General features: G+C 43.0%; 1 protein-coding gene across 2 annotated transcripts in view; it reads right to left on the bottom strand.

Moving 5' to 3' along the window:
- Window positions 1-15,801, bottom strand: part of USP37 (ubiquitin specific peptidase 37) — a 391,659-nt gene that overhangs the window by 355,241 nt on the left and 20,617 nt on the right. For both annotated transcript variants that reach the window (XM_086954456.1, XM_086954457.1), the window contains exons 2-4: window positions 11,876-12,066; window positions 11,413-11,584; window positions 5,532-5,629 (exon numbers count right to left, since the gene is read on the bottom strand). In XM_086954456.1, coding sequence (XP_086810582.1) covers window positions 5,532-5,629; window positions 11,413-11,584; window positions 11,876-12,031 — 426 coding nt within the window. In that variant the 5' untranslated portion in view covers window positions 12,032-12,066. The remainder of the gene's footprint in view (window positions 1-5,531; window positions 5,630-11,412; window positions 11,585-11,875; window positions 12,067-15,801) is intronic.

Raw genomic sequence — 15,801 nt, 5'->3', positions numbered from 1 at the left:
TGGGAGGTCCGACAGGAGCGGCTTACTCACGCGTCCAGCGTGGACGCCATCTTGCCTCTGTCTATGAATATTCCTTTAAATGTTCATTTCTACCAAATAGGCAATTTTATTTATTTTCCCAATATGACTAAATATGGCAATTCCTGGACCGGGGTAAGGGTCAATTATCAGTCTGGTAAACTTCTAGTCTAAGTAACCAACTTATTTATCCAGATAGGAGCTCTCTCAAAATCACTGACAGAAAATATTTCAAACCAGTACCTTAACCCACAGATGTGCATTTGGAGGTTGCGGTTTAAACTAATTCCTAAAAACAGTTGATCCTCTTTAGCTTCAGTCATGCACAGGAGTCCAAGCAATGAAGAGATCTTGGGTTTTAAAGTAGCCGCCATAAATCTGAAAATGGGATGTTACAAGTAGGTCAGAGATGGGTTGATTGTGTTTTGATCCCACAGGGGCTTGCCAGTTCATACTGGAGAAGGACAATGGATGATCTGCATATAGCTGGGTCTAATCTGAGGTGGGACAGTGGGCAGAAAAAAATCGTTTGGGTTGCACCCAGGGTAATTACTAGTGGCAGAGATTAATCAAAACATTCCATCCATCTCTATTTTTTTTTATTTTTTTTTACGCTGCATAGCTAGTCAACTCCAACATGACCAAAATGATTGTACCGTCAATGTGTGCCTAAAAGAATATTATGGAGTGCTTGTTTTTATTGTGTATTAAGATTAAAAGATTAACATAAGTAATGAATTCCTGCAATCTTGGTATCCTTTAATTGTGAAGTACAAAAGTTAGATCAATGGAAGGAAAGGTAAAATGTGTGTTAAACAGGACATGGTCATTTAACCCTGGTTTCAGACCCAAATGCAATACCAAGCCAACATTTTGCAGCAGGAATAACATCTGACCTATAAAGTTTTCCTGTGATAGATAGGCAATCATTTGTGGAGTCTCTGAAGGGAATAGTATCGTCTACTGGATTTAGGATTAACTTGCCAGTACTGAACGCACTTCTAGGGATATGAGGGGCCATAGTTTTGGCTAGATACCAGAAAATATAAGAATAAGGGCCTCGTGGTGGGCAAACGTGACATTTCACATAAATTGGTAAAGCACTACTTTATAAAAAAAAATGAGTAATTGAATTGAAACATGGACTAGTGGCTGTGAGGAAAAGGAGTGCTATAATAATATTTAAAAGTATGTTGAGGACTGGGCGAAATGTGGTGGCATTGACTAAAACTCATATATATGGCTTTGTGCACAGGCATAACGTAACCCACAAGGTATATATTGTACGCCTGATAGAATATAGCCACCAACATTAAATGTTAGAGTTCACTGATAAGATGGTTACGGAGACCATGTTGTTCAGTGCCCAATAGACTCCGATTACCAACATCCAAGACTTCTATATGTACAGTAACAATAGTACTGTAAATCCAATCTTGAAAAAACTGGCTCTTTGTCTGGGTGGGTCTTAACCGAAGAACGGATGTTCCCTCGCGTGCATTAATTTCGGCTGTAGAGAGCAGTGTGTGAACTCTGCTTGACCCATTGAAGTGCCTCACTGAATGCTCACGCGAGCTGTGTGCTGATGCACACGATGACAAAGCATGCATTTGCATGATCCAAGACGCTCATATTGGTCCCTGTGACAGTGTCACATTGGCTGGAATACACACGTGCTAGAGTTCCTGCTTTAGCTGGTGGGTAGAGACTAGTTAGTATTGAGAAGCACAGAAAACGCGGTGTGCAAGGTACTAAATTCACTCATGATCTTCTCTGACATAATAAACCGGTGACTGCGTGCCCCGAGTAATTAAAGTAAACTGTCTCCTTGTAGTTGTGATCCACCAGAGTGGAGCCTGCTCACGTAGTAGTTTGTCGGTACACAGATCACACTGTATTTGTTGTCTTGCACCCCTGTCTGCGGGTTCGCCTTTGCAACAGAGCTATTGGCATTGTAAATATGACAAAAGTTGTATTTATGTGTTGGTTTTGAAAAAAGATAAATAAATGGCATGGTCATTTACAATGCCAATAGCTCTAACTATTGCAAACGCGAGACTGTTGTATTGTAAATGCTTGTTATTTATTGTACTGCACTTGTGCTATGGAGCAAGTCCACAGAATTTTGGGCTTTTCATTACTGTGCCACAATCTATCACATAGGCATTGAAGGCAAAACAAAATAATTCAAGTAATTTAACACAGGTTCAGTATACTGCATCTATGTGACATGTCTTGACAAATCAGTCAGTTCAAACTATGTCAGTTATATCTCCTGCTTCATGTATTGAGAATATAAGCTCGTACAAGGCAAGCAGTCTGTGAAATGATAAATATGTATACAATTATAGTTTGCGAAGTTATATAAAGCCCTTCAGCAGCTATTACAATGATCACAGTGCATATCTTTCCCCATAGTGGTTTCTTTGATGGGTTAACTAAAACATCCCTTGCTTAGTAAGCAAGTCTGCCAGATTCCACTAACAAGTTACCAATCTACAACCTTCAACACATTTAGTAACAATGCACCCTCAAAGGTCTACTAGCTTAATTAAATGCATTTCACAATGAGTAAGTCCGGAGTACTGCCTTTGTCCTAACTTTCACAATAGACAGGCCAGACCTAGGGCATACCCTTTCCCAATAAACCATGAAAATTGGTTTATAATAAGCAATTCAGTCCTATTGTATGCAAGATGGCAACCACCAGGAACAAAAGTCCTAAAATTACAAATAAACAAAATTACAGTTTGCAAAACATACAACTACAGTGACATGGGAATTGTGGAACCTCATGTAAAGCGCTCGGATACCTCCGGGTGTAGCCAGCGCTATATAAAACTCTTACAATAAATAAAATGACATGGATTAACCCACCTCAGTGCTCATCAGAGGAGGTACCAAAAGCCAAAGCCATTGCCAAGTACATGTACAGTACCTTTTCTTAATAAACTACCAATGACATCAGATATAAATTTTCCCCAAAGAACTAATCAGGCATATGTTTACCACTGGCTTGTTGCCTTAAGGCGGACTAGATTCTGCTTAGGTTTTCCCATAAGGTAACCATCAGACCGTCAGAAAATATTCAAACCCTCCAAAGATGGTTAACAAGGATCAATGATATACAAATTTTCTACAGGCAGTGTTGGTCAAAAAAGCAGTGGGCTGAGACAAACACTAAACCCATGCCTGCTACAACGATCTGTGAGATCCAGGTAACAATACAGGTCTACAGGCTTTAACGCTGTATTATGAATCCACCCTTTAAGGCCCAGTGGCTTTAACATAAAATCCTTACGAAAAACTTCGGCCTATTATATTTGTCGTACATTTTCATTCTAAAATTATTAAACCAATTGCCTCTGAAATACTTTTGATCGTTGGAAAAAATTATTGTCTTCATTACAGACTACAACATTAGTTAACTCTTGTATTATAAATACGCCACTTCACAGGGTAGCTAGCCCTACAATCATAAAATTACAAATGCATACAAAATTAGAAGTTGTCAAAAAAATGTACACCCCTTCCTAAAATAGTATAACAAGGACTGTAAAAACGTAAATCTTTTGATTCCACAGCAGGTTAATACCAAACCCCTTCCCTACTATAGCAATCTCGGTTATTCCCCTGTAGCAAATTACCCACCTGCAAGCTTAAACTAAGTGAAATGACAATTCACACTGAAAATTTAGTAGCTTTAACATATGCTTTTCACAATAAATAAGTCCGGCATACTGCCTTTGTCAGAACTTCATAATAAAAAAAGATCTGGCTGACAGCATTCATCAATGGCTCGTCAAAAAACTAACAAAGCAAGCCATTTTTGGGGCATAAGCACACAACTGTTGCACAATTAAAATGTTTACTCAAGGTAACCATTCCACATTTTAGAGGAGCGGAGCCAAAGCCGATCACACATGGTCTGCAAAAAGCTACACCATTGAGTAGAACTAAAAATGGTTACGCTGCAGATTTTTGTATTGGGCACATTTGCCTAGGGCAACTACAGCCCATGGGGCAGCACTTCTGAATAGTCAAATGGTATGCACTACAAGCCAGGTTCAACATAGAGGAACACATACAATTAAAGTGTAACTTAAAATACAGGTTTAGGTTGGTAGACATTACAGATGGATCCCGACAGATACAAGAAAGACAATCACCCAGGCCCTCGTCAGCAGCAGACTCTACTACGGAAACACCCTCTACACGCGAGCCCAGACCAAGCTCAAACTACTACAACGCATCCAAAACGCCTCAGCACGACTGATGCGACGTACCACGCCACGGCCACATCACCCCCCACCTGAGAAACCTGCACTGGCTTCCCGTCAACAAAATAACATCCCTCAAGCGCCTCACCCGTGCACGCAAGGCACTCCACAACACTGGCCCAGCATACCTCAACAGACGGCTCTCCTTCTACATCACCAACCGCCAGCTGCGCTCCGCCAACCTCTCACTAGCCAACGTCCCGCGCATCCGAACAACAACCGGTGGGAGATCCTTCTCCCACCTCGCCGCCAACACATGGAACACCCTCCCACTGAGCCTACGACAGACCCAAGACCTGCTGACCTTCAGGAGGATACTCAAGACCTGGCTGTTCGATCAGGAGCGTGCCCCCGCGCCTTGAGACCCTCGCAGGTATGTAGTTCGCTCTACAAAAGATTGATTGATTACTGATACTAATTTATAGGTGTATACAAATGTACATAATTACACACACACACACACACAGGCCTCATACAACATTCTAAAATAGATCAGAACATACATTAATCATTCTAAACATTCAACATTAAGAAATCCAAATCCGTTCAAAGACATTTAAAATTTAGTTTTAAAAAATACATTAGTTCTATTAAAAAGAAATTAAATGACTAAAACCATCTGATACATTCATATAGTATTCAAATACATAAATCATAATCCAACAATACACATCAAAAATCTGTTTAGGGTTTTTTTTGTTAGAGTAGATATGGCTCCCACCACCTCCTTCAGCACATTTTAAAAACAAAAATGGTATAACTCAAAAGTGGAGTGTTACAAGCAGTATATTTTTTAGTAGTACTGCAACCGGACCACCACATTTCCCTCCAGGAAACTATGTAAATTTACTAGTGGAGGTTGGCTCTTCCAATAAATGGCTCAAGCCAACGAAGAGTAATGGATGAGGGTGCTTAGCACAAATTAGCAACCAATGAGGAGGGTCAACAGGATGGTACTGTGTGCATCGCAAACCTTCTCTTCTGGAATGTGTGCAGTCTTCAGGAGAGACTGACATTGTATACGCCTCAGCTAAGGGACAGATGCATTTTAGAATAATCAAGACTATTCCAAAGGCAGACAAGACCTTGTATACAGGACAGACTAACCTATAGTCAATATTCAAGGGGGAAATGCTGCACTGCCTCAAATACCTATGGAAGGTTAATAAATTAATAAATACAGTCATCAGCAGATCAATTAAGTACCAACAGTAGTAAACTTTGCCAACTAACCTGGTTTTTAACTGCAGAGACCTGTATGTGCTCTTCCTTCTGTGTACTACGGCTCCCCAAAACACACCCAAAATTTCCAGATCCAAGCGATACCTTTGCTAATAAATATGGACAATTAGAATTCTTCAAAAAGAAATGCTTACAGTCTTTATACATGTGAACTATGTAAAAATGTCTAAGCCCATTTTGTTGACTGACACTCCGATCATTCGTTGTACAATAAAAATATATATATATTTTTAAAACAATTTGTAAACCAACATCTCATTGGAGTTTGAGGGGATAATGGGTTGGGTGGACCAATGAATGATGGGAATGATAAAATAACTGACTATAACACTAAAAATAAAGGAGTAAAGTTAAGATGCAGAAGCATGTGTATTGTTCAGTGAGGAGCACACATGCATCATCCTCAGAAAAAGCCCCAGGATTTGCATAATGTCTGAGTACTTTCAGTGGCCACTTGCTTCAGCAAAGCAGCAAAGGCTGCCTGGCTCCTACAGCACATGCAGATTATTACAGCATAGGTACTTGGCATAAGAAAGTAGGATGCATTAATACATTTATCAAATCAAGGACATTTTGGATGCTTTACTGGAGACAAGATCTATAAAAACTGAACATACTGGATCAGACAAGACGATAGTACTGTAGTATTGTAGTCATTTAGCCCTATAACCTCATCGATGCTTGTGATATTAGTCTCCTGTGCTGGGCCTTAATAGAACTGGGTGCGGTCAGCACACGAGCACCGTGCCTCATGACGAGCTGAGCTCGTCATGAGCATCGAAGGGGATAAATATGTTTAACCTTGTGAGGTATGATGTACCAATATATTTTAAGAGGTTTGAAATCAACAAACATCTGGTATTGTCATTTGGAATCCTGAGGCCATGGCAGACTACCAAGTAAGAAAATCTTGTTGCAACCTGCTGTGTCAAACTGTATACCTACGAGCAGCTGACCAGGGTGTACCGTCGCTCAACTGGCAGAGTAAGTGGTACCACACAGACAATTGTTATAGAAGATTACCGCTCCCAAAGTGTGCTGGCATTTGAAATATGTGGACATTGTTCGAGGAACAATTAGATTGTATCAGTAAGATATGCCTTGGGAAATGCCTGAGGGGAGGAAATGAGGGCAGACTTCAACGTTGCAGCTCAGGTACTAATGGGGTGGTTTTTATCAAAGTAAGCTATTGTTACATTTCAAATTAATACAATCTCAACAAAAATTATTAAGTAATGGAATTTGTAAGCCGTTAAAACTAATAGCACCAAGGCCATAAAAATAGAGGGACTCTGCCCTAGATTAGACATTTTTCAACTGCCATTAAAAATGTTACCAGTTGACATAGTAATGGAACCAATTCACCAGACAATGACATTATTAACTCATCAGAAAATAAGGTTTCAAAACTAAACGTCTAAGATTAAATCAGCTTCGGGCATACACATTATATGTACAAGAGTTTACTGTGGCCATCCGCAAAATCTACAATTAGAATCCTGCCACTGTTTGATCCAAGATAGTGCGCCCTACTTTGTTGGGTTTATACCCATAATTAGCCTTAAAACATTTTTCTTTAACTTTACAGAAAAGAAAACATTTAAATACCGCTGATCATGCGGAGATTAGTATGAACTGATCACCTACCATGCATAGTTTCTCAGCTAATGCAATTTTATCCAATTTAACAGATTCAGCTTTAATATGTTTTTTTAACATTAATTTATAGATGGGCATTTTCAGAGCTGGCAGTTCAATTTGCAGGCCGATATCTCGTAGGGAAGTTAAAATCTAGGCTCTCCATTTAGCCACATAAGCAGATTTATCAATTTCTTGCCAACAAATATTCCCTAAAGATGAAGGGGCTGATGTTGGAAATGAAATGAAATGAAATGAAAATAAAATTTATAAAGCGCTACAGTTGCCCTGAGGCGTCCAGGCGCTGTGACTACACAGAAATACCTTCAGAGGAACAGGAGTAGTTTGTGGTAGCTAAAATAGAAAAGTTTTAAGATGCTTCCGGAAGCTAGTTAGGTTGGAATTGCATCTCAACTGCAGAGGGAGGGTGTTCCACAATTTTGACACATTGTACGAGAACGAACGTCCACCTGCACTGGCTCTAAAGATTCTAGGAATTTTGGCCAGTGATGCAGTCGAAGATCGAAGCACCTTGTTGGGCAAGTAGGGGGAAATCAGGGAGCGGTTGATTTCTGGACCAGTTTCCCAAAGGGTCTGATGAGCAATGCACAGCGCTTTGAACTTCACTCTGTCCCTGATAGGCAGCCAGTGTAGCGTTCTTAGGCCATTTTTTATTGAAGTTCTTCGTGGGACTCTCAGTAGCGCACGGGCAGCACAATTTTGAGTGCGCTGGAGTTTTTTAAAGGTGTAGTCTGGTGCCCCGAGATAGAGGGCATTATTAAAATCCAGACGAGATTGGACAAGGCCCTGTATGATTATTTGTCTGGCCTCAAATAGAAGAAGGGGAAGAATTTTTTTTATCACCCTAAGGAGACCAAAACATGTGGCTGACACCTTGGTGGCCTGTGTATTGAGGCTCAACGACTTATCCAACCATACCCCCAGACTTTTGATGTTGTCTCTGGGGACAGGGGCCGCCCCCATGCTCGCGGGCCAAAGCAGCTCCATGGTAGAGGGGGCTGCCGGGCCCAGGAGCATGAGCTCGGTCTTATCGTCGTTGAGCTTCAGGCATGAGCTCATCATCCAGCTCCTAACTTCCTCCAAACACGCCGCTAGATTGGGCGGTGATTGGAGGCCACTCTTCTGTGTAAGGGAGACCACCAGCTGGGTGTCGTCCGCATAGGAGATGATGTTAATCCCATGCGGACGAACAATCCCAGCCAGCGGCCTCATATATGCGTTGAAGAGCGTGGGGCTCAAGGATGACCCCTGCGGGACTCCACACCCCAGAGGCCTGTCTGATGACATGGATGTGCCGTCAAAGACCTGGAAGGTTCTGTCCGATAGAAAAGACTCAAACCAAACCAGGGCTTCTCCGGACACTCCTAGGTCGGCGAGACGGTTCAACAGAATTTTATGATGTACCGTGTCGAACGCGGCACTCAGATCGAGGAGGATCACTGCCACTGATCCCCCACGATCCAAGATCCGTCTCGCCTCCTCAGTCACAGCCAATAGGGCGGTCTCTGTCCCATGTTTTGGGCGAAAGCCCGTCTGGGAAGCATCGAGGAGGTGGTTTTCCTCGAAAAACTTCGTCAGAATGGTATTGACGTACTTCTCCAGGATCTTTGATGCCCATGGGAGCAGAGAAATCGGGCGATAGTTGCTAGGATTAGCTGGGTCGAGGGAAGGTTTTTTTAACAAGGCCCGTACCATTGCATGCTTCCATGTCGCAGGTACCATCCCACTCGAAATGGAGGAGTTCAATAATTCCAGAAGAGTAGGGAAGATGGTTTTACTGGCCAACCCCAGCGAGGCCGGAGGAGCAGGGTCACGCGGTGAGCCAGATTTTATTTTTTGTGCCAGAGACTCCAGTGTTTCCAAATTCAGCAATGGAAAGGACTCCAGCTTGTTGTGAAAGGGAGTTACCATGTCCCGTGCTGAGTCCGAGTATTGTGGGAGTGAGTCAGTAGCTGGATCGGGAAAAGAGGTAGATTTTATTAACTTTCTGAAAAAAGAAATCAACCAGCTCATCGCATTTAGAAGGGGAACTACCATTATCTACGATGGACAGGGAAGGTTTTATCAGGGAGCTCACTATACGATATATTTCTTTCGGCTTAGACTTGGACGTTGTTATTTTATCATTATAGTAAGCTGCTTGTGAAATTTTTATTGCCAATTTATAGTTCCTGATGGCTTCCCTGTAGGTGGCTTTATCAGAAGGATTGTAGGTCAAGCGCCATTTTCTCTCTAGTCTCTTACAGGAGCGCTTTTGGTCCCTAAGATCTTCCGTGTACCACGGTGCTGATTTACTCTGCCTCTTTGACCCAGATGGATGTAAAGGGAGAACCAGGTCAAGAGAGGCAGTGATCCACTCATTGTACTTATTGTTGTTTGTCGTCGGGTCATGGGAGAGTATAGGTCTGGTGGTGCTAAGAGCCTCCGTCCAGTTGTCTATAGAGATTTTGGACCAATTTCGGATTTTCCGAGATGTAGGGAAGGATGGAGGGGGTTTACTGGTGGTCCAGGTGAAGGCTATCAGAAAATGATCCGACCATGGAAGGCTACTTATAGTGCCTACTTTAAGTTGGTCACTATTACTGAAGATCGGATCTAAGAGATGACCTTTTTCATGCGTAGAGGAGGGAACTAATTGCTCAAGTTGGATGGCAGTTAGACTTGACATCATCTCTAGTGCCGTAGGGTCAAACAGATTGTCAAAATGGATATTAAAATCTCCCAATACAGTGAAATTAGAGGGAGAGACAATCAATTGGGATGCCACCGACAGAAGGGAGGTGTTGAATTGTCCAATAGCTCCCGGAGGGCGATAGATAAGAATACCCGTAAAAGTGGTATTAGGGGAAAACTCGATTGCAAAAGAAAAATTTTCACAATCTTCAATCTCCTCTGTCAGGCAGCGGCAGACATAGCTCTCCTTATAAATGATCGCAAGGCCACCGCCTCTGCCCAGTGGTCGATCAACCCGTGCTATCTGGTATCCCGGGATAATGGCCTGTGCCAAATCCGGCTGGGAATCTTGATTTAACCATGTCTCGGTCAAAAAGATCACATCCGGTGTATATTCATCTAAAAGCAAGGAGATTTCTAAGCAATGTTTCACTAGAGACCTGCAATTGAGCAGAAGCATGGAGTAGTCCTTTACCTCAGATCTGGTAGCGGTAGTGGTGATTAGCTCTGATTTGCAGTGCATGCAGCAGCGAGGAATCTCCAAGGGATGTCGGGAAAGGCCACAGCAGGATGAGACCGGTGGGCGCAGCCGATGTAAACGGCTTGAGCTGTATACACGCCTCATTCCGCCAGACCGACCAGGGGACGTGGCCCCTGGGCCCGGCCGGGAGCGGACGGGCGCAGACGGGCTTGCCTTAGGCGCGTAAACGTCGCAACTATACATTTTAAGAAAGATCCTTTTGATACCAGGCACTGTCTTTGGAGACCAAATTCAAATCTAATTGCTGCTTGACACACTGACCTGTCCATTCCAAATGTTACTTTAAAAACTTAATCAGTAAGTCAAGCACCTTCTCATCTTTTCCTCTTGTAATCGGGGAACTATAAATGAGGGTAGGTTGTAAGTTGGCTTTTATTACTTTAAGAACAAACTCAAATGATTGACAGTTCAGTGACTTTTTTAAACATTTAAAAGCATGGATCAATGTCACAGCCTTGGCCCATAGATCTTTAAAATGAAATTTAAAAGACATGTGATTGTCAAATATCACCCCAAGTATCTATAGGTCTTAACAATATCCATTGTACCTGCTCTGGCCTTCCAGGGATTAAACTTCAGTTTGACTACACCAATTTTCATCACTGTCCTAAAAATACTTTGGTGTGATGACAATGTTATGTTCCAAAGCTGTCACTATGACGTTCCTGTTACCAACAACCCATGAAAGCACAACATGCATGCAATGCTAAATGCTGAGCACTCTTCCAATTTAGACTGACAAAGCAGTTCAGATAAAGCGTGGGAGCATGCACGAGATATGGTGAGGTCTGCAAATGCATTAAACTCAGTTAGAAAGAAAACATATTCGATCGCCACGAATTCTATGAATAAATACTTTAGTCCATAAAAGACCTCAAATTCTCTTGTAACAAAAGCAAACACAACTTCCAACACTCTGTAGACAAACGGTTCCTCACAATAACCAGACACTCCGGTTATTTGCTGGGTTTTGACCATGGTACCAGGTTAGGTGCTCACCTGTGGGCATGGCCTCATCATAGACAGACAGTAGATATGTCTCCATATGCTTCCCAGCAACAAGAGAAACCTTGTCGATTGTCAGATGGCTGGCATCCTTCAGCGTCACCATCAACCGTGCGAGATTATTTCCATTGGGTCGAAATAACACTGACTTAATATTTTGGTGCAACTGCAGACCAAACAAAAAGAACAGTTTGAAATCACGACAAAGTGATTAACACAGAGTCTCACTTAATTATCCTGCTCATGGGTGCTAAATCGGGTAAAAGTTCCCTAGTCACATATACTACCTCCAAAACAGAATAAAACAAATTAACAGTGAGAAAACAATAATTTGTGGACGATTCCATGATGTCAACATTACATTTAATATTTAGTTATACCTTTTGAATTTGACATTAAGATCATATTATTAAAAAGCCATGTGTACATTCAAAAACAAAAAAGAAATATTGAATACCTTAAAGGATTTTGGAACTCCACCAGCTTTGTAGACAACCAAAAGAGTAGCCTTTCCATCTTTCTCTATAATCTCAAAATGGCCTTCTTTCCATTTTGAAGTGCCAATGTTTATACAGCGAATTCGTATGCTTCCTTGGACTTTAGGTGGACCCATCTTGCCAAGGCAAAACTAAAACTGATCTTTGGAACCTGTTGAAGAAAGACATAAAAAAATAAAAACATTTTACATGTTTGCAGGCAAAACAGCCTGGCAACAATTCAAAGCAAATATTCAGAGAGTGCTATAGTACAATTAGGGTGAAATTAAAAGGTCAGAGCGAGAAGATGATGGGAGGAAGTGGGGGAGGGGGGGGGGGGGGGGGGGGAAGAGTATATAGTAATATGGAATCTATACTGCTGCCACCAACTCTGCGCTTCCTATGTAGGAATTTACCATAGGACCTTAGAACAATACAAATAAACAAACATTACTAACCAGGGAAAATGTGAAAAGCCCTGCGATGTTTGAGCTGCAGCTAGTGAGCCCAGCAAACACAAGATTTACTTTTACGTGGCTTCTTCAAGATCTGGGTATAGCGAAACTCCAGCAGACTATACGTTTGGCACCTCAGTTTTAGTGTCCACAATAACTTAAAGTCCTGTGCCTGTAGCCTCCGAGACCTGCTGCAGTTGGGTCTCACTGGGAATCCAGAAACATCAAATGAAAGATATGGAGGCAGCACCAGGGAAGGAGTCACAACAGCCAATATGTTCTAATCCAATGTCTTTATTCTTCTTTAGGTTAAAATAGGATAATAGCCAGCGCTTTTAGTTCCTTTTATAGGAACTTCATCAGGGCAAGCGACTTCTGTATCGAACAAGTCCCACTTTCACAATCAAGGCGACGATCAGCCCAAAGATGTGGAGAATATAATGTCAAATTCCGACCCGAGCAAGTGGGTGTCCCTATAAAGTGTTGATATGATATTCCCACTGGTTGCGGTCATCTGTAATAACTCCCTCACAGATATCTGACGGAGTACTACGTGAATAAATAATCGGAAGGATTCGGACACGCAGATTTGTGATTGCAGTCAAAATATCACACGCCGGAATGCACATATATTTATAAGTGGCGTATGTACATAAAGATCTGAACAAAAAAAAGAGCAACCATGTTGCTCTTTTTCACTGATGGCCCGGACGTATTTATGGCCGCCGCAACACGAGGCTCTTCTGATTGTAACTATTGGAGTGGATTTTGACTCCATTCGTCTAGGTGTGTCGCCGGTCTCTACACACTGTCTCCGGGTTCCTTAGAAATACCTTTTGTTCAGATCTTTATGGACACCCACATGCTCTGGTCGGAATTTGACATTACATTCTCCACATCTTTGGGCTGATCGTCGCCTTGATTGTGAAAGTGGGACTTGTTCGATACAGAAGTCGCTTGCCCTGATTAAGTTCCTATAAAAGGAACGAAAAGCGCTGGCTGTTATCCTGTTTTAACCGAAAGAAGAATAAAGACATCCAATTAGAACATATTGGCTATTGTGACTCCATACCTGGTGCTGTGTCACTTTCTTCCATTTGCTTCTTGAAGATCTGTTCTGATATGAATTAATGAGTGAACCACTTGAGACCAGAATCCTATTGATCATGTTGCTATCATTTTATTTTTGTCCTTATGGGAGTCTTTGTGCAATTTCTTGTAAGGAGTCTGTTGGAAGATTATTAATTAGCATGTGTACGTAGGGACCTACCACTGGTAATAAGGCCACAATCTCAAAATAAGGTCCAGTGAAGAGCTTAAATTGTTTCCATGCTCAATCCTTGCTAGCTGGAAACAAGCAGGCAGGCTTAACTAAGGAGACAGGTTTCCCTAACGCTCCCCCCTCCCAGTCCCTATGTTAATCTAATTAATCGGGCCACTGGCTGGCTGGGGTGAGCCTGTGTCAACTGTCATTCCCTCTTTGAAGACCAGTGTGGCTGCCAAACCCCCTCCCGGCCTTTTGCTATGCAGTTGCAGATTTCTGCCCACCAAAGGCTTCCTTTGTCCCAGCTCGGGCCACTTCACACCTCATTAAGACAGCTTGGCTCAGCCGGGCCAGAGAAGAGCTGCTGGAAGGCTGGATTTTGGTTAATCAGAAAACCAAGTTCGACAACTTTACTGTGATCGTTCTAAATCCAACATTGGCAAGTTGTTGGATTTATTCTAAATATTTTGATCATTTTAAGTATATTTTTAGCTCCAGTCTTTTTTTTTTAGGTCTCGGCCTATTCCATTTCGCAGGAAAGAATAGGACGAGTCTATAGCAGTGAAAACAAGAACTTCAACTAAGCTCTCCCAAAGCGGATTTCCACGAGTGCATGTGCTCTCGTGCACGAGCTTTCCCGAGCCTTCTGCCTATCAGCCTCCCTCCCACCTCCCCCCTAATTGCTTTAACTTTCACGGCCTCGAGGCCGTGAGCTACTTCAAAGAGATCCGCTCCCGCCCCCTGCTTCACTTTCACTTTAAGACGCTGTCACAGGGTCGAGGACTGCAGTCCCGTAACAGACTTTTCCTCTTCCCTACAGGATTGGACTGGCCCCTTTAATTCATGCTTTGCCTACGAGGCGGCCGACTCCGCCCCTATGACGAGCCGACATGTGATCCAATCAGGAGCTGCCTTTGCGGATAGAAGGGCGGACACGGAAGACGCCGTCTCGCTGGTGTGCGGGGACTTTCTCGCCACGACCGGAGGATGGAGAGGAGCAGAGGAGGTCCCGCAGGACGAGGCTTCGTCGAACGGTGTTCCCCCTGAGGATCCAGGAACTGCAGCGACGCCGTTGGAAGAAGGCCGGAAGGTCCGGAGGAGGCAAGACGAACCGGAGGATCAGGAGGGCACACTTGAGCAAGGACCTCAGCGAGGAGAGGAGCCAAGAAAGCCAGGAGGCCAATGATACTGCTCATCGCCCAGCCACGCGCAGGACGACGCGTGGCTACCTCAGGTGCGTGATCGTTTGCGTACCCTGTTAAAGTTCAAGCGGGGAGGGACCGGGTAGGAAGGGAGGCGTTTAGAGGAACAAAGCATCAGCTTGCACTACACCCTTGGGTGACACAGGCTTTTGGTGGTGGCGTCTATGAAAGCACGAAACGTACTCCCTCACTCCCTCTCCCATGTCAGGTGTTAAGTATTGCTGTGTAGTAACAGCCACGTTTGTTTTCTTTTTGGGCATTCCACTGTGAGAGAAGAAAGACGAACCCCAAGGAAGAGAGTCAAGGTGGAGACCGAAGCCCCAGGACAGCCCCTAGGAGATACACGGTTTTCATTGAATGGACTGTTGTGTTACAAATAAATAATCCTTGCCCACTTCATAGTCTTGGCTCTGTCCATCCTTGTACCAAAAGGTTACAGACGCACAAACGCCACGTCTTTTTATAAGCCCATATATTTGGTTGTTACGTTCTTTGTTTTAATGTTCGTGCTCAGTGAAGCATTTTCACACAATTGAACAAAAAACTGAACTTAAACACCAAGCCAAATTAATAGTTTCTTACATTTTGTCACCAACCACAAACTGGTTTATCTCATCTCGAATTAGCGCTGGCTCGCTCCCGGCCACTGTTTGCTTCTCGAATTAGCGCTGGCTCGCTCCTGGCCTCTGTTTGCTCTGAGTAATACTCGCGTTTTAAACACAGTCTAATGTATCCATCCCCGATGTGCCACTCAAGGGGGTGCGCGCCTGGCTTTAAATGCCTCGCAGAGCCGAGACACACAGTTAAAAGCCCTCAAGAGCTGATTGCAGCAGCCCACACACCACATGTGTGTCTATATTTGCACTCTTTCATCTACCTGTTTGCGGTTTGATCTGCATTGCAGTATTGTCGTGGTCAGCTCTCAAAATAATTTAATTCTAATTATTGTTTTTTTATTTCTATTATGCTTTTCCCTACAGTGTGTT

The sequence above is a fragment of the Lissotriton vulgaris genome, chromosome 2_1 (genome assembly GCF_964263255.1).
Source record: "Lissotriton vulgaris chromosome 2_1, aLisVul1.2, whole genome shotgun sequence".
In the NCBI taxonomy this organism is placed as follows: domain Eukaryota; kingdom Metazoa; phylum Chordata; class Amphibia; order Caudata; family Salamandridae; genus Lissotriton; species Lissotriton vulgaris.
This window is presented reverse-complemented; position numbering and strand designations above follow the sequence as displayed.